Here is an 18287-nt window from a genome sequence, read left to right on the forward strand (position 1 = left end):
GACCAAAGTAATTATTATTTACATGTGGAACACTTTTCTTCATAGGTTCAGAGAATTCAAACAGGGAATACAGCCACACCAATGAAAAAATAAGTCTGGGTGAAAATTTGAATCTTCAAAATCTCTATTGTAAAAAAGAGGATATTAGCAAATCAATCATGTTTTTTTAACCATCTGACTACAACACACAAGAAATTCCTTTAATCCAATTGCTCTTGTGCAGCACAAACTTTGATCTTCCTCATTTTACTTAAGATAGCTACCTATAACATTTACTCCTGTACTGACAAAAGGCAAACATCATATTAGTGTTACTAAATTGGAAATTTTCATTAAAATTCTCTTTTCCCCTCCACCACACTGGGCAACTTAAAGCATAATGCAAAAGACACTTGTACCTGTTTGTAGAAATCAGTGGAAGGGGATGATCTAGACCTTTCATGGGTGTATTGGGATTTCCCATGCTGTTCATGGCCTGTATCGAGGATATTATCAGCTGAATGATACCTTCCTGAGCCCCTTGGCTCTATTGGCTTCCATGGCTCCTTCCACGATGCCTCATACTCTGCAAAGGTTCCCAGGCGCAGCGGCCGTGCAATCCTCTCAGCAGCCCTATTGCTGCTGCTATGGTGGACGCTATCTTTTGAAGCATGAGCAGTTTCAAGTCCAACAGAGGCTACCCGACCTCTTCTCTCATACCACAGCTCCTCCCCCTCTTGTGCTTTCCTCTCTGGCCTCTCAGGTTGTCCCTCTGCTAGACCATGGGGACCTGGTTTCTGTGATGATTTTCTAAATGCAGGCTTACTTGTTTCTTCAAAAAATTTCCACCTGTCTGCAAATGAGCTCAGGGCTTCTTCTGATATGTTTGGACGGCAATGAGCATGGCATTCATCCTCTGACATGCCCACCTCATTCATCTTCTCTGGTTCTGAGTATGACTTCAGTTTTTGCTCTGTTGTGAACCTCTTCCTGGCTCCAATCCGAGAAACGTGATGAGTGCCACTCCCTGTAGGATTTGGTTTGGCTTGCGTAGCCTCAAGGAATCCAGAGACATCTTCAGAAACCAAAGCCAATAATGAAGAGTTGTGACTACCAGTTTTCCGCTCAGGGGACCTGGGGAGATATTCAGCGGGGCTGGGCTCCAAGTCCCGACGTTTGAAGGACGTCGCGCTCAGAACCCTGGCCTGGGCTTCCTTGAGGTGATCTTTGTAGGTGCTGGTAAAGTTTGTGTCGGGGGAGGTGGTGACATTCTCTGTTAAATCTGGTTTCCAGGTCTCACTGCACTCCTCTGTTTCAGATGACCCTACTAGTGTAGCAGTACTTCTACTTTTCTGCAGCTTTGCTCTTCTCATTTGGATCTCATTTCTGAGGGTTGTTGCAAAACGATCACTCCTTCGTGCCTGTTTAGACAGATGAGTGTCAAATGAGGTCTGTTTTTCTGATACCACTTCTGGGTTGTTGTCAGACTGTTTTTTCCCTTCCTGAGCTAAAGAGTGCAACATTGGCGTCTTCTGAGGAGAAATCTTGCTACTCTCATCTTTCCCCCACCTAAAATCTTTCTGAACAGATCTGTTTTCAGTGGTAAGGACACAGCCCTTTACATACTCCTGCTGACCATGCCTAGTTTCACTTGCTTCAGAGCTGTTCTCACAGCTTTTCTTTTGTCCAGATTTTTCAGTATGATTCAGTTTTTTAGATTCTTCTGCTACAGGACACCTAGCATCTACCTCTCTGTCCACTGGGTAATGACTACTGTTCTCACACCTTGTCAGTGAAGATTCAGTAGATTGTTGAGGTAGATAGTATTTTGGGTTTGGGGCCATTGTAATAACTGCAGAATTTTCATGAGGTCCAAGTGACAAATCAGTTCCCACTGCAGATTTCCAGCTGTCATCCTTGAGCTGTAGTGGCTTTGAGCTTCCCTGAGCAGGCTGTTTTGCTGTCACACAATAATATCGACTTTGTCCAGTGTTGTCCACCTTCTGTTCAGCAGCACTGTTCAAAGAGGAAGTGTTGAGCAGACTAGCTTGGTTTGGATTGTAGCCATGAAAATGATCTGTAGTTAACTCCTGAATGCCACTGTAGGACAGATAATGTTGCTGATCTTTAGGTGCAGCTAAGATTCTTGCACTGTGATAAAAGGTGCTTTCATCACTGTACTGGTGCTGGTGGTGGTAAGAGTAAGCAGACTGTGCGAACCGAACATCGGTGCTGGACAAGGATGGCTGCAGTTTGTTCACAGTTCCTGCATTACTACTGTACCTTTCACCAGCTGAAGAAAAAGCATGTTCTGAACTGAGATCGGATTTGTAATTTGAGCTGCTGATCCTCCTGTCACATGGTCTGGAGGGCCGTCGGTGCTGCTCTGCAGTTTCCAAACCCCAGTCATTCCTGGGCTGAGATCGGTTCAGGGCTGTAAAGTGCTGTGTGCCGGCACCCTCTGAGAACACAGGGCCATGGGCTTTCTCGTGGCCCTTGGTGGCAGCAAAGCTGTCACTACGAAGAGGTGGAGGTGGAGGGGGAGGAGATGAAGACTTCTTCTTATCAGGAATGTACCAGACAGGTCCGAAACTGGATCTTCCCGAGCTAGTGAGCTTGCCATCTGAGTGTTCCTCTGTTCTAGGAGCTTTGTTGTTCTCGTATTGGATGGAAGCTGGCAAATACCCAGGTTTGTCCTCTGTTCCACTGCTGTCATTCAAAAACTGGCCAGACTTGCTTCCATGCTTAGCAGTCTCCCAGGGCCCCATTTTGTAAAGCATGTTCTCTGTTGAAGAAGTGTCTGCATTGGACAGAGTGTGGTCAGGGGTGCTAGAATTCGTGGAGAAAGACCCATAGGCTGAATCCCGCTTACTTTGGCTCCCTAGATGATCAATGCTATTAGACCTTGCAGAAGAAAGTCTTCCATACTGGGCTACTTGGGGAGTGTGGTCCCAGCTGTCCATACTTCCCAAAGAGCTGAATTGGTCAGAAGTGCGATATAGACTTGACTGATCCCATGAGTTTGACAGGTCATGAGAAGAACAACTACTGATGGAAACAGAAAAAAATGTGTCAGAATAAATATAAAAAATGTCAAAAAATGCCACAACATAATTATGACCACCCATTTTAATAATATTGGTTAAAATCCATCTGCACAGCAGTTAAAGACAAACAATATAACAAAATTGGAAGTTTGAACACTAAGTCAGGGCTCCAACTTTATACTCCACCACTGATTCAAAGCCTGAAACCTTAGTAACTAACTCAGCTTCCCTATGTAAGTTTGTCAGTAATAATATGCATTTATCTCCTTGAAGGGTCCCTTCTCCCCCTGCAAATTGCTGGCTTTGCGTATAGAAAAATTTAGTTTGAGCTCCATTAGCTCCCACTTTCCCAGGACAAACACCAGCTTATTTTTCAGCTAATTTTCCAGGCACCTTGATTTTTCCAGCTATGAAACTCACATACTTCCTCTTTTCATCTCTGAACTAATGACTCTAAACTTCTTCAGCCCATGATGTTATTCCCTTGTCAGTAAGTTACTCCAATAAGGTTATATCCCCATCTTCCTATTTGTTTGATGTTTTAACTTTTAAGCAGAGATGCACTAAATGCATTTGTCTCAAATACCACCTGCACACGCACCTTAGCAGTGTGCTTTCAAACCACTCTCAAGTTGACACTCTTAAAACAGCATTCCATTCCACCCAGTTTCACAGCATTGGCAGGAAAACATCAGGAGATGCCAAAGCAACATAAGCTCTGCATGGCGAAACAAACTTCTAACTTTCCTTCAAGAATCCTTACTACCACCAGTTTCTCCCTACCACTCTTTTCTCTATAAAAACATCATCTTTGACACTGTACTTTCTTCAGGTCTTTTGCTAAGGACACTGTTCCAAAATCCTGCTGCTTCTGTTACCTTCCTACCCCATGAGTTTTGTTTCACTACTTCCTTCCATTTATTTTCTCTCTCACAGTACTCACCTCCTGTCAATCCAACACACTGATGCTGAGATGACAGTCTTGCCAATTATTCTCATCACATCTCCCTGTTTGAACTTCACTGGCAGCTCCTCCTGCTTTTACATACCAAATTCAAATTCTTGCCTTTGCATGCAAAGCCCCTTGGTAGAAATCCCAGAATTATCCCACTTCCCTGTAGCTATAATTATATGAAGCATCTACCAAATCTTGTGTTGTAAAGAGAGCTGTGAAAGCCAGCAATGAAATTACATTAGTCCACATAAAAAATACAAAGAATGATACAGGTCTTCTGTCAAAAATATTGCAAAAGTCAACTCAACAATTCTTTGGAATGCAGTACTAACAGAATTGTTTTTTTCCCCTCTACTACTACAGCCTTTTAAACTTCTTTTCTTACACAACATGGTCAAAAGCAATTTATATTAAATAAGAGAAGAGATGCTTTATGCTTGTTTTCTAAAAGCATTTTATTAACAAGATACACTAACAATGGCCTCATGTTGTGGGGTTTTATGTTCTTTCATTCATTTATTTTTAGCATTTAAAACAGCTTGCTGAATCCTTAAAAAGGTCTTAATTGTCATCTTAAGCTGATACTGTGTTGCACGTAAAAAGTATTGTGGTCATTACTAGAATTTTTTTGTCAAAGAATAACGTAAGCCAGATATTATTAAAAATTGCCGATATTCCCACTCCCCTGAGCACTATGGAGATCATAGAACCATTAAGGTTGGAAAAGACCTTTAAGTTCATAAAATCCAAACAGATACTTGGTATTAATTAAAAGAAAGATGCCACTTGTGCAGGAAAGCCTCGGTTTACAGGTCTCCTGTAAATCTGCTGGTATCAAATGTGAAACAGAGATATCATCAAAGGAGGTCAAAGCCCTGCTAGAAAATGCCTAATGGAAACCCAGCAGAAGCAGCAAGCACTTTAAGGAGGACAGGAAGGCATATTCCTGCAAAGCATGGCCTCCTGTGGTCCTAAACTGTAGGGCAATCCTCCTGTGAACCCTGACATGGAAGAGAGTGCAGAAGCCAGTTCTGCCTGAGCCTGGCTGGCATCCCAGGATATCCTTTCTCTCAATGGCTGTTATAGAGCAGACTCATAGAAGCACCAACACTCCTGGTCAAAGTCTGGTAGGTGAAGTCCAGGAATAATCTACAAACACCATCCCTTGGCCACATTGGCCAGTAAACACCCTTCCCAACCCTGGGGCATGAGCTTCTGCTCCTGGACCCTTACAGAAATGGTTTCCTCTCAGCAACTGCATGGGATTACAAATCAGATGCACCTGACCCCAAAACCTCAGTTTAGGTAGCCTTCTCAAAATACACTTGTCCCACAGCCACAACTGTAATACCAGAATGGAGCAGAAGAGGTAATTGCGTACATCTGTACAACCAGGGGCACAGAAAAAACCCCAAAGGCTCCTCTGTTATAGTATACCCTACTGCAAGAAAATGCAGGGTTTAAACTTTCAACAACTTAAGATAGTTCAGTTACACTCCTCCCAGAAAAGTGCACTCAGCCTTAGTTTAGGATAGGCCAGGAAAAACATCTGCATCATGTTATTAAGGTGCAACTACTGTGAAAAAGACAGAAGACTCACAGAGGGAAAGGAAGGCACCAAAAGCTTTACAAGTTCCAGCTCTCTCGCCTTGCGTGAGAGGCATCTAGACCTAGCCTAGTGCTCCCAAAGATAACTTACAATTTTTGCATTAAAGTCACATGATAAAAACCCCATACATATCATGCTGGATGTGGAGGGCCGGATTCCAGGACCACCCTCTCTCCTATATACTGGTACAGCCTCTTCTTATCAGTCTTCCTCTAGATTCACCCACCTTTTCAAATGTTCAAATTCATCAGCTGGGAAAAAGAAAGCCCCAGCAAAACCAACCGAGCCAAAAAAAAAAAACTAAAGCAAATCAAACTGTCCATACCTTAACATAGCAGTAGAGAGTATGGACAGTCTTCATGGGGCTGTTTTGGCCAGCTGTGCCCCACTCCACTAACACAAAAATATGCCCCCCCCCCCCTCCAAAGCACTCTCCATGTTTTAGAAGTGATTTAGTGAATTTTCACACTCACAGAGAGAATTCAGGTAGGCACATTCAGAAGAGATTTTAGGCTTTGAATACCAATCTCAGATGCTTAGCTCAAGGAAGGACATGAAATTCCAGAAATACCCCAGGGATGGGATGCCTGGGGTAGAAATATCCCCTCCTCGGGCTATTTCCATTATCTCCTTGCATACTGCTGCTTTCAGCTACTGATTGCTGTGATTTCCGATCAGCTGAAACTTCTGTGAAATGTACTTGTAAAGTGGGGAATCTCTGAGGCTGCTCACCTCTTTTTGCAGATCAGCAAGCCCAAAGAACCCCACTCTGCAACTGAGATCCCCAAAGTATCAAAATCTTGGGCTGCCACTATGGGAATGCTGGGTATCCTCCAGCAGCAGCGTGGTAAAAGCACCTCTGCCACTGAAACGGTCTTGGACAACAGACACCAGGGCTGACAAATCTCCCAAATATATTGTCTTTTAAGTGGTCAGCACAGGTAGCCAAGGGGTTCAGGATGGCAGTGACTCGGGAACTGTGGTATGAGACTGTGCAAAGGCCACTATATCTTTCAGCAGCATGTGAGAAAGAATCTCCTGATTTTATTAGCATGAGGGTCTGCCAGCAGTTGTGGCTATTTCTGATATGTGAGGGGAGAGGACTGCTCTATTCCCATCCCCCTCTTCCTTTACACCCACAATTTCTTGACCAAACCTCATTTTGAACTGGCATGGAACCATTTTTTTCTCTTTTCTAAGTATTGGGACACACCCAGCTCCTATCAAAACACACCTTGAGACACATCTTGTAGTATTTTACTTTCAAAAGGTAAAAGGACAACCACCAGGAAGAGAAGGAAGCATATAATGATTTACAGCTTAGTATAGAAGACTCATTAATAGCAGAAATACTCTTTAGCTCTAGTATTGCAATGAGGAATCCTATAGAAGATTTTAGAAATTTCTGAATTTTGTTTCTATGTACGAGGACTTTTACTGTCTTAAAAATCTATAAATCTAAATCAATCCATCTACATGATATTTAAATACAAACTTTAAATCAGTGTAAACCAGCAGAAATTGTAATCAAAGTTTCTAAAACTTCTACTAATAAAGTATTACAAAAAACATTTTAAAAAAACCCTTTCTGTCGATTTTTTTCAAGGGCAGACAGCAACTTAGCTTAAAAACAGCAGGGAGCTCCCTAAAAAAACAGTGTAAAAACATTGTAAATGTTCATCTAAATGTAAAAATTAGATGAAAAAAAATACTGAAGTATTAATGTTCTTTTCGTTTTGACTACCACAAAACATTAACCTCAAGAAGTAATGATTCAGCAAAGAATGTACAGCACTATGTACAGAAAACCAAAGTCTACTTCCCAAACTGGGACTGCAAACCACACTAATTTTCTGTAATGCTCAGTGTAACTATGGCCCAAATGGGAACTGAGAAGGAAAATGTAACAAAAGACAAAAAAAATAACACCCCCTCCCTCCCCAAAACCAAGAAAATAGTTCATGAAAATGATAAATAATGTCACCTAGGAGCTGGAAACAAACAAGAACCTGCAACCAGACACAAATAGGCATTACCTAAAGGTTTAGAGTTTCATAGCTAAAACTGCCTGGGTGTCAGCCTTTCTCCATTAGTGTTGAATGTGACCTAACAAATATTAAAGTGCTTTAAACAGTGACTGAAGATCATCGGTCTTATTACCTCTCTAGACAAGCAAGATCACAGAATGATTACAGAAAGACAGTTTAACTAATTAAACCAGTAATACCTTAAAAGACAACAGTAAAGCATTCTGCACCCTCTCTTTAGAAAAAACCTTTAAAATTGTTTGAAGCAGTATTTTTATTTTCTTCTCCCTTTCCTATTTCACTTTATGAATGTTAATTTTGATGGTTACTTTGCCTTAGGATTTTACCAGCAGGCATTGAAAGGAAATGCAGAGCAAGAAGCATAACTTTGTGACTGCCTTTAAAGCTAGTTTCTTACCTTTCAATCACATGCACATATCACAAACTGTTTCAGAAATCCACTCATCCACACGTCAAACTTCCCAACTCCCCCTTCATGCACTGCAAGGACAGGCAGCTCTAAAGAAGTGTAACACCACGATTCTGCGTTGGTTGTTTTTTAAGAAAATAACCCTCAGCAACATGATCTGCGTTATTGTAGCCTCACTGTTAGGAGCTGAATGTGTGTAACTTAAGCAGAGACTCACCTTGCATGATAGCTGGAGTGCCAGGAGGCGCAGGCAGTAGAGGGAAGGTGTGACGTGGCTGCCTCAGGTTGACTTTCAGTAAATTTGGTTGCGTGCCAGGAGTGCGGCCTGCAGGCTAGGTCATTCCTTCTGAAAACAACACAGGCAGAGGGTGCTACTTTAATGCAAACAGTTCAATAAGGTGATACGCAGCAAAAAAAATCTACCAGGGCAGCAGTAAAACGTTTCACAGATAGGACGGAGGCATAATGACTTTAAATGACAGCAAAGCTTTCTACATGCATGCATGCCAGTTTTGAAAAGACATCACCATTTCTTTAAAATGCTTGAGATGCAGTGAAATGCCAATTTTTTTTTTTTTAAATAGGTGGTGAGGTAGGTGTTTTTAACAAGGAACAGAGACTGATAAATTTTAAAGTGCCTGACACATATCCAGAGATTTAATAGTTAAAGCTATTATTAGACTTAGAACTCTTTTACAACTTGACAACAGTAAGGCTTTGGTAAGATTTTATTGTAGGTAGGTGCATATGGGAGGAGCTAGGAAGAAATGAGTTAATGACAGGAAGGATTAAAGCCATGTAAATTGTTTCATACAAGTTAGTGATACAAACAATCATATTAATTCCAGGCAAGTTCTGCTTCAGCTTTTGAAATGTTTGGCATCCCAGATATGCAGGGAGGTTTTGTTTGTTTTGGTGTTTTCTGGGATTGTTTTTTAAAGAATACAGCTCAGTTTCAGTTCAGTGAATCATGTAAGTCCCCAGATACCTACTTGGATATCACCTCCAAGTGTTCCTGCTCACCTAACAGAAGAGATACCTTCTAAGAAGTATCAACAGTAGGTTGTTGTTAGAGCTTTGCACCTTAAAAACTGTTTTGAAAAGTTGCTCTATACTCATCTACCCCCTTCCTTCTGCTCAGGAATTAGTAACTACAGCTTGCACTGCCTTCCAAGGACTTGCTGTTTGTTACACCTCTCAGCACTCATGGATTAAGTGCATTCTTTTTTCCCTAAGGTTAAATAAGCCTTCTGGGTGGAATCCAGCTACTTCTGTTTCAGTGAGCAGATGCCAATTACAGGCCATTTATCTAGACCCTCTCACTTGGGAATGAAGCAGGACCTTCCTTGAAAGTAATTCTCCTGCCCTTCTTCTTGGCTTGTCCTGGAGGAAGTGTAATTTAAAATTTAGATGCGGTATGAGGTTTGACAAATCCCATCTCTTGAAGTCTGAGTCTGAAATAAAGGCTTATAGGACCATAGTTGTTAAGATTTTTTAATGCACTTCTGTACTTAAGAAATCTGTTACTCCAAGGTTAAGTAATTTGTCTGAGTTACAGAAGCAATTTGCTACACTGAAGAAGTGTTCCCTATTTTCAATTTGAACTGTAAAAAGGTACTTCTACAGTTTTTTACTCATTCCTCTTTTTTATAAATTTGTCTGTTATCAACCTACCACTGCATTTAGAGACCAAATCTAAAGCCAGTCTCTTCAAAAGAGGTCAGCTCTGAGTACATGGCTTTTCACAGTACATTCAGGAAGGTCTGAAGAAATCAGTGATGAATTGCCTTTCCAAACTCTGCATGCAGGATTAGAAAAGGAGAATAACAATTCTACAGGGAAACTAATTTCACTACGAAGTGTAGCATCATTACTGTCACTAAAAAAAGAAGTAATTGTTTCCATAAACAAAAACCTACTCTTCTCAGCGTGACAAAAGAGAAAATGGTTAAGCAGAGCATCTCTAGTTGCTCGTTCTTGGTAGGACATGACATTCAGAGTGGAGGAGCACCAGTACTCTCAGTGCAAACAAGTGCAAAAGATTCTGCTCAGCCCCGTGATGATGGGCTCCAGACAATCCTTGCTTGCTCCAAGCATGTGTGTAGGTATGGAAAAAGTTATGATTCCACTGTTCAGCTGCACAGAACATCACATGCCCTTTTCCCCCCACTGCTCACCTTTAACAGTACTGACAACAACTCAGCAAACCACAAATACCTGGTAAGGCAAATTCAGCAGATCTCGAGGCATCGATTCAGCTGAAAAGGTTTATCTTTTATGAGACAATTACTTTTCTATGATGTACTGCTTAGGAAACACAAGACTAGGAAACTAGCACAATACAAGCAATGTTTGGAGCATAAGGAAAAGAAGGTTGGGAAGAGGGCTTCTGAGACAGTTTGGGCTTAACAAATGGCAGGAGGAATCCAATCACTGGGAAGAAACAGAAGGGATGCACATGTAAAGTCAGTACTGTACCTCATGGAACTTGTCAAGATCTTGATAAGATAGTTCCTCGCTACATGAATGTCATTTTCAGAAGGCATTTTCTGTGCTACAATATCCACCACCACTTTCATCTTCCTGAGCAGCCAAGCAAGGGGAGGAACAGACTGGACTGAGTTGTGGCATAAGGCAAGTCAAGTGGACAAGAATTTACAAGTTCTGTTGAATTTTCTGTATTTGTGACCACAGAGGATTTTTGAGAGGGTCTTTTCTTTGGACATAATGGTCTGAACAGCCTAAAAATACTGGTGGGATACCTAGAAGGTGGAATCTCATAGACATCACAGACACCTGCTGTTGTTGGGAAGTTCACAAAATGACTAAAAATTAATTCACCATGCATAGTCAACAGTACTTTCTGATAGTAATTCTAATTAAATGGTAAGAATCTATCCTGCACTTCAAGAAACAATTTTTTCTAAAAAGTGGACTGCAACACAAATATTGATTCCAAAACTCAGCAAATGGATAGAAGGACTAGAAAGAAAATATTCAAAAATTCAAAACAGGAATATTTTGCAGGCAACTGAAGAAGCTGGAAGCTGAGCATTTACATTCTAATATAATACCTCTCTATTACTTCTGAGTGACAGAATGAGATCATCTGAACCTACAAAAACCTCCAGCATTAATGGAAGCATTATTAAAAGCATTTCACTGAAAGTATCTTTCTACCACTGCTTTTACCCAAAGCTGCTGGAAGGAAAATGTTGGTAAGTACAGAAGATAGGTTACAAAGAAAAAAAAGATAAAAAGCCAGCAGATACAACAACAGAAGCATGCATTTCCACAGCACCACCTTCTCCAACAGAAAGTGTATCATTCTTATCTACCAAACAGCACCTCTGTTGTAACCCTGCTGTACAGGCTTTTGCTTCTGGAGTAACCAAAGCAAGAACGTGACAGGCAGTTCCAGGGGCCTGCATCCAGATGAAAATCAATTGCTAGAATTTATTTCATAGAACCATAAAATAGTTTGGGTTGGGAGATCAGTTAAAGTCAGTTAAAGATCACTCAGTTAAAACACCCCTGCCATGGACAGGGGCACCTTCCACTAGAGCAGGTTGCTCACAGCCTCATCCAGGCTGGCTTTGAACATTCCCAAGGATGGGGTATCCACAACTTCTTTGGCAACCTGTTCCAGCACCTCACCACCCTCACGGTAAAGAATTTCTTCCTAATATCTAATATGTCCGTTACTGTTTCACTGCAGCCCCCTGCTGAACGAGGAAAGGCACACACCTCGAGGCTGGGGCTGCACAGCTGTCCCTGCAGGCAGCGGCAGGCACACGGGAGGGCGGCAGCACGTGCCGCTATTCTGAAGCCACACCGGCCCTTATCCCTTTCCCTTCTGTCTCGGCCTCGTTTTCCCTGCCCCGCCCGGCGACCCGCGCGCGCCCCCTGCCGGCTGCCTTGCGCTGCGCCCCGGGAGGCAGCGGCTCCGGCGCCGCCGTCACTCCCGAACTGCCGCCATTGGGGCACCATTCCTCATCCCAGCCGAGCCCTCCTCGGGCCGGCAGAGCGGCGCACTCTGCCATGACCACACGGTAGTGGTTTTTCTCCTAGCGGCTGCAGCCCTGGGACTGCAGATCTGCGCTCCACATCCACAGCAATCACTGACAGCCAGAGCTCCCCACAGCACATCTAACCAGAAGTGAGCATTAGAGGCCAGTCCTTGTAAATGCAGTGTCACCCACTGTTCATCTGTACCTGCTGTGACAAGAAATAAATCATGGAATCAATCAAAGAATGATTTGGGTTGGAAGAGATCTTAAAGATTATCTCGTTTCAACCCTTCTGATGAAGGCAGGGACACCTTCCACAGACCATTTGCTCAGAGCCCCATCCAGCCTGGCTTGAATGTTTTTAAGGTATGGGCTATCCATATCTTCTCTGGACAACCCGTTCCAGCGCCTCACCACCCTCAGAGCAAAGAAGTTTTTCCTAACATCTAATCTAGACCTACTCTCTTTCAATTTGAAGCTGTTCCCCCTTGTCTTGTCACTATATGCCCTTGAAATTAGTCTCTGTCCAATTTCTTGTAGGCTCCCTTTGGTTCTGGAAGATTGCTATTATGTCACCCCAAAGCTTTCTCTTCTCCAGGCTGAGCATTCCCAGTTCTCTTAGCATTTTCACATAGGAGAGGTGCTCCAATCCTCTAATCATCTTGGTGCCCTCCTTTGGACTCACTCCAACAGGTTGATCATCCTTCTGTGCTGGGGATGCCAGAGCTGGATGCAGTACTCAAGGTGGGGTCTTCATCCTAATAAAACCTGGGTTTAGACAAGAAATCCCAATTTTTCAAAAGTAAAAGGATGGACAAGTCAGTGGCTTCAGTCAGAACTGAGCTGAATCTTCAAAGACAGAAAAAAAATCCCAAAGCAGAAGCATCTGTTCTTTTTAACTCTTACTGTTACATATTGTCAGCCCTAAATCTTTGAGTGAAAACTGTTGTAGTGATGATTTATATTAAAGATTCTTTAAAAATAGATATATTCCCTTTTCAGCCACTTACATTTCTACAGAAAACTGTAGACTGTATTTCAAGGTACAAACACAAGAATTTGGGAACCAGTCAGTGTAGTGATACTGAACAGCAGCTATCAAAATAAAACTCTTCTCCCTCCATTCACCACAGTGCAACTCAAAGCTTTTCAGCAGTGCAGCAAAGCCTTTCTGTGTTGTTAAAAACTTTGTTTTTAAAATAGCCCAAGTTCACTTTTCAAAGTTGCAGCAGGAGGTCCAAACTACTTGCAGTCATTTTAAACCTTGTCTAGAACCAGAAATTTGGCCTAATCCCAGTGTAACTGGCTACAAGAAGATGCAAGGCCAAGGAGATGCAGAAAGGCTGCAGCCCTGAGATAAAATGCAAACCTGCAGAAGCTTAAAGGTCAAGTGCACAAATCCCTGGCATTCTCAAACAAGCAGCATGCCCGAGCACTGCACTGCAAGGTACAGCTCATAAGGTGTCCTTAGATTGTGTCAAAGCCAAATAAACCAAACCATGCTGCTCTTATTGTCCAGAAACAGAACCAGTTACAAACACCGCTGCCCCTTGCCAGCCACACAAATTGCCTAGGAAGGGTTCAGTTTTTGCAATGTCCTCAGCAAGCCACTTGCACTTTTTTTTTTTATTCCATGTAGAGAAAATGTCAAGAATTTGTAGTGACAGCACAGGTGCTCTTGTTTGTCTGCTTAAAATTCCCAAACAGCTTCAAAGTTCTCAGCTTTCTCACCTCCCCTCCCTTACAATAACAGTAGGCTAGACATACCAATACTTCATTAACAAAAATTTTTTTAGTAAATCTGTATATGCTGGGGGAACAAACATCTTCCCAGTCCATGAGGGTTTTTTACAGTTCACCAATCTTTTGTTCAGTAAATTAAAACACACTAGAAGACCAACATATAATGTAATTAACTGGGTATGCAAGAAGCCACTGCAAAGGAACTGCTAAATCATTTATTCAATGTATTAAAAACATGTTTGGATTTTGTTAGTCTTCTGAATCCTTGGCAGGAAAAAAAAAGGAGGCTGAATACCACCACGAGTCTGCAGTTACCCACAGGGGCCTCAAATAAAAAGAAATTGACAATGTAACTGTTTCTCATTCCAGAAGCTGTTATATGCATTTGTCACTGCAGATTTGAAGAATTCATCCAACTGCCTAACATGGGAGCTCATGATTAGAACTGGATGGTTTTTCTAAAATGAAGATTTTTTTTTTTTAAATGAGCCCTTAATTTGATCTTTCTTCTTGCCCTCCCTTTAAAACAGACAAACAACATTCCTTTCTATAGAATACCAAAGGAGTCATCATCCTACACAAAGATATTTGGTATTATCTACCTCAGACAACTATATTCATAGAATTCAAATTACTTCATGCTACGTTAGTCACCACTGGCAGATCTATCTGCCAGGGAAATATGGAAATGAAGTATCTAAAATTTGGCAAAAAGCTATCACCCAGCAGCAAAACTCTATAAGGAATGTGAATGGTTTCTCATGTCATTCTCAATAATAAAATAAATGCAAGAGTTATCCTAATTTAGGCTAAACCAGTTGTTATCAATTCCATAAAAAAGCTCTTGATTAAGTCCAATACAATTCTCTGCTTCTTTCCCCTTGCCATTTTCAGTGTTGTCCTGTCTCCTGACATAAAGGTACATCTATATCTTTGGATGTAACAGCAAACCAAGTGAGAACAAAGCATCCAAAACTTCAGGTGGAACACTTTTTCTGAAGTCTCCTGCTTTATTTTTTCTTCATTTATTTAAAAATGAAGGAAGGAGGGTGGTATGTATGTCAGAAAGAATATGCAAAGGAAGAAAAATTCAGAAAGCCCTCCTGAAAATTTCCATGTAGAAATTGTGTATTAAAGGATTTCCCAAATTAAAAAAACTTCCAGAATATATTTTGAAGTCAACCTTCCCTGTCACTCATATCCAATAGAGATGATATATATATATACACACACGCACACACATACTTACCTCTCTGTATAGATAGATACGTATATGCAAAGTGACTTTTTAGGCTTTTCTAGTTCCAAAATATCCACAATTTCTCTAACCAGGCTGATGGTTTTGCACTCCAGCCACTGCTTTTTTGGTCTTCCCAATGTACTGAAGCACTGCTAAAACCTGTCCCACTATCCACTTATGAACTCACCGCTGTGCTGCTTTCTAGAGCAATACAGCTCTGCAACTTCCTTTCCTTTCTCTTAAGTCTGTCCTACTGCCTTTCCCTCTGATTCAGTCTTAGATGCCCCAAGTTCCTGCTCTCCTGGGGCTAGACAGCAGCAACTTAAATGCTTTTTCTAAAGTACACTCTGTGCCAGCATACAGACTGTCCATCCAGGAGAGCCTTAAACATCCTTTCAAGTAAGGACAGAAGATACAGTAACTGCATTAGCCCCTCCAAAAAGCCAAAAAAACAGAGCTTTTCCAGGTGAGGCAGAAACATCACGACTTGAAATCTTAACTGTAGAGGTATCACACCCTCACTTTATATTATAGAGATTAAACTTAAGATGTATAAAATGTCTTTTCATGGTGAGCAATAAACCCAAAAAACTCTTGGTAAATATCATCATGGCAAGTACTTTAGGGCCATGTCTTTTACCTTTGCAGGTCTGTAGTGAGCTTTATAAAAACAACACATACCATCTCCTCCTTTCTTCCAGGGTCACTCCCTGAATACAAAAAACATCTGAATGGAACTCTGTTTCAGATGAAGCCAAAACCTGTCTGGATTTACGTCTGGCTTGTTCACAAAAGGAATGGTTAAATCAGATGCACTGCAGGAATAGTTAATGAAACATTTAATTACATAAATATTTAGAACAATGCTGCCGGTTCCCCATTAGAAACAATGTGTCATTTTCATCCAAAAAACCCCATTGGAGTAAGTAGAACCAACTCAACAGGCCCACATAAAGTCTTATTGCTCATCTATTTACGAGCTTGCACTTGTTAAGTATTCTAATACTGCTTCTCAGCCTATTCACACAACACTTTGAATTCTCAAGTAATCTTCCAAATAAATACTGGTCACATCACACAGCATCCAGGACCCATTTACTCCAGCTTAGACATAACTGAGACAAAAAATGAGTGTAATACTGAAAAAAATTACAGTACTTTCCACATTAATAAAGAACTGAATAAGCTTTTCATGTAGAAATTTTCCCTTGAGGCATCTTGCTCTCAGAAGGACAATAGAGATTTGAAAGATAAATCTTCTCCACAAAAAAAAACCAAAACCAACCACCCCCCCCCCAAAAAAAAAAACAACAACAAAAAGCCTCCACAAACAAAAAATACCACCAAATCAAAACCAAACTCCCCAAAGAACTCTTCTGAGGAGCCCCTTCTGGATTACATATACAAGTGCATGTAAAAATTTCTACTTCTTCCACTGAATTGAGGTAGCCCTGCAAACTGTAAATCACTCTTTGATATACAGCATGGTTTGTAAAATGGATTTTTATTGTCATAAAAAACTGTTTTCAGATTAAAACAGACATTAGAGTTTTGGCACATTACAGAGCTCAAAATTTGGGCAGGAAATCTCAGGTGCCCTAACATGTTGGAAGCCCAAGGCATAAGGTGGTTACAGTTGCACAATCATCCAAGTAACCTCTCCCTCCTTACCTCCCAAGGCAGCTCAAATTTCAGGTGAAATTAATTGTTAGTTCCAAATTCAATCCAGTTCTTAATCTCCAACTGATGACTGCAGCCATAACAGGATTATAACACACAGCAGTACAATTTGAAACACACAACCATCTACCATTTTTCCACTGGCAAAGGGCAGGTATTTTCCTGCACCTTCTTGGAGCATGAGCTACTCTCTTCCTATGCCTGTACTAACTCAGGCCAAATATTTCCAACATTTTTTGTAGACTCTTAATGAAAGTAGAAGGAATCTGCATGGGCAGGTATAATGTTGTCTCTGAGAGCTCTTACCACCCTGTGGGTAGAAGCCTGACCCAAGAAGAAATATAGTCCATGCCCTCCATCCCTAAGGGGAAGATGGGGACTGCAGTAAAGGCAAATGCAAGAAGCTGGATCCTCTGCTGAGGCTGGTTCTGTGTCCTGCTTCATCTTCTGACATTTCATTCTGTGAGAAACAGAGCTTTTTCTCTTGATCTGGATACACTGGGAATAAGTATAAACCCTCATTTTGAGCAGATATATGGCAGCCCTAAAACACAATCACCTGGAGCTAGAACTTTAATAATGACCAGACAACTCTCATTTCTGAGATTCTTGGAACAGCACTGATTTTGCTTGGGGAACTAGGTTTTAGGATTATTTTACAGAAACAGAATGTGCCAAGATATGCACCCAATTTAACATCGTTAAGACTTGAATGCTGGGTTCAGTCACTTCACAGCAAAATAAAAGCCATTTTCCAAGCAAAATGGAAAACAGAATCACTTCACAGCAATAACAACACAAATCTTCAACAGATGTATTTCTTCCAGCCCAGCTCCATTACCCCTTCAGATCTCAATCTTTAACTGCCCTAATTATCACCAAGTGTAAGTTTTACAAGAGAGTAAATCTAGCAAATGTAAAGTAATAAATGCCCACAGGTTGAAACATGTGCTTCGATACACAGAAATCAAATCAGAAACTATCTAAATTTTCCAAGCCCAGATCAGTTACAACTGATGACAAAATGCAGGAAAAAATGCTCTCATTAATATTCATAAATAGTTATTCCTGCTGCCAAAGCTTGATTGTTAAAAAGCTGCAGGAACTATCAGCATCCCTCTAAAATGATCTAGCAGTTTAATAACTGAATTCATCCATGCATTCTTCCTGCATAAACCACGGTATCTATGGACCATCTCAGAACAGACCACACAGATACTATGACTACATTCATATGCAAATTGTACCTACATCACTATTACTAAACTTGGAGCAGTGAATATGCCTCTTACAGTGAGTACTTAGCTACTCTGCATTATATGTGCTACATTTTAGTCATCTTCAGATGGGAAACAAAACTGGCTTTTAACGCTCCTTCTAGGGTGATACAGAGCTCTGCACAAGGATGTCTAAACAACCTCAAAGAATAGAAAAGGTATCTTCATATAGAAAAATATCACTGAAACACAATGAATACCACATATGAGCTCCAAGTGACTGATGGAAGTCTACTATTTTATAGCTTTACTCAAAGTTCAGTGAAGTCAGCAGAAATGTGTGATGGGTT

General features: G+C 41.1%; 1 protein-coding gene across 4 annotated transcripts in view; it reads right to left on the minus strand.

Annotated features, from left to right (window-relative positions):
- Positions 1-18287, minus strand: part of SHROOM2 (shroom family member 2) — a 117873-nt gene that overhangs the window by 36687 nt on the left and 62899 nt on the right. For 2 of the 4 annotated variants that reach the window (XM_053972152.1, XM_053972150.1), the window contains exons 3-4: positions 8265-8393; positions 399-3027 (exon numbers count right to left, since the gene is read on the minus strand). In XM_053972152.1, the coding sequence (XP_053828127.1) occupies positions 399-3027; positions 8265-8393 (2758 nt within the window). Of the gene's footprint in view, positions 1-398; positions 3028-8264; positions 8394-18287 lie in introns of those variants that run through there. The other 2 variants (XM_053972151.1, XM_053972153.1) reach the window with 2 other exon arrangements.

This window comes from Vidua macroura, chromosome 2 (genome assembly GCF_024509145.1).
Source record: "Vidua macroura isolate BioBank_ID:100142 chromosome 2, ASM2450914v1, whole genome shotgun sequence".
Taxonomy (NCBI): domain Eukaryota; kingdom Metazoa; phylum Chordata; class Aves; order Passeriformes; family Viduidae; genus Vidua; species Vidua macroura.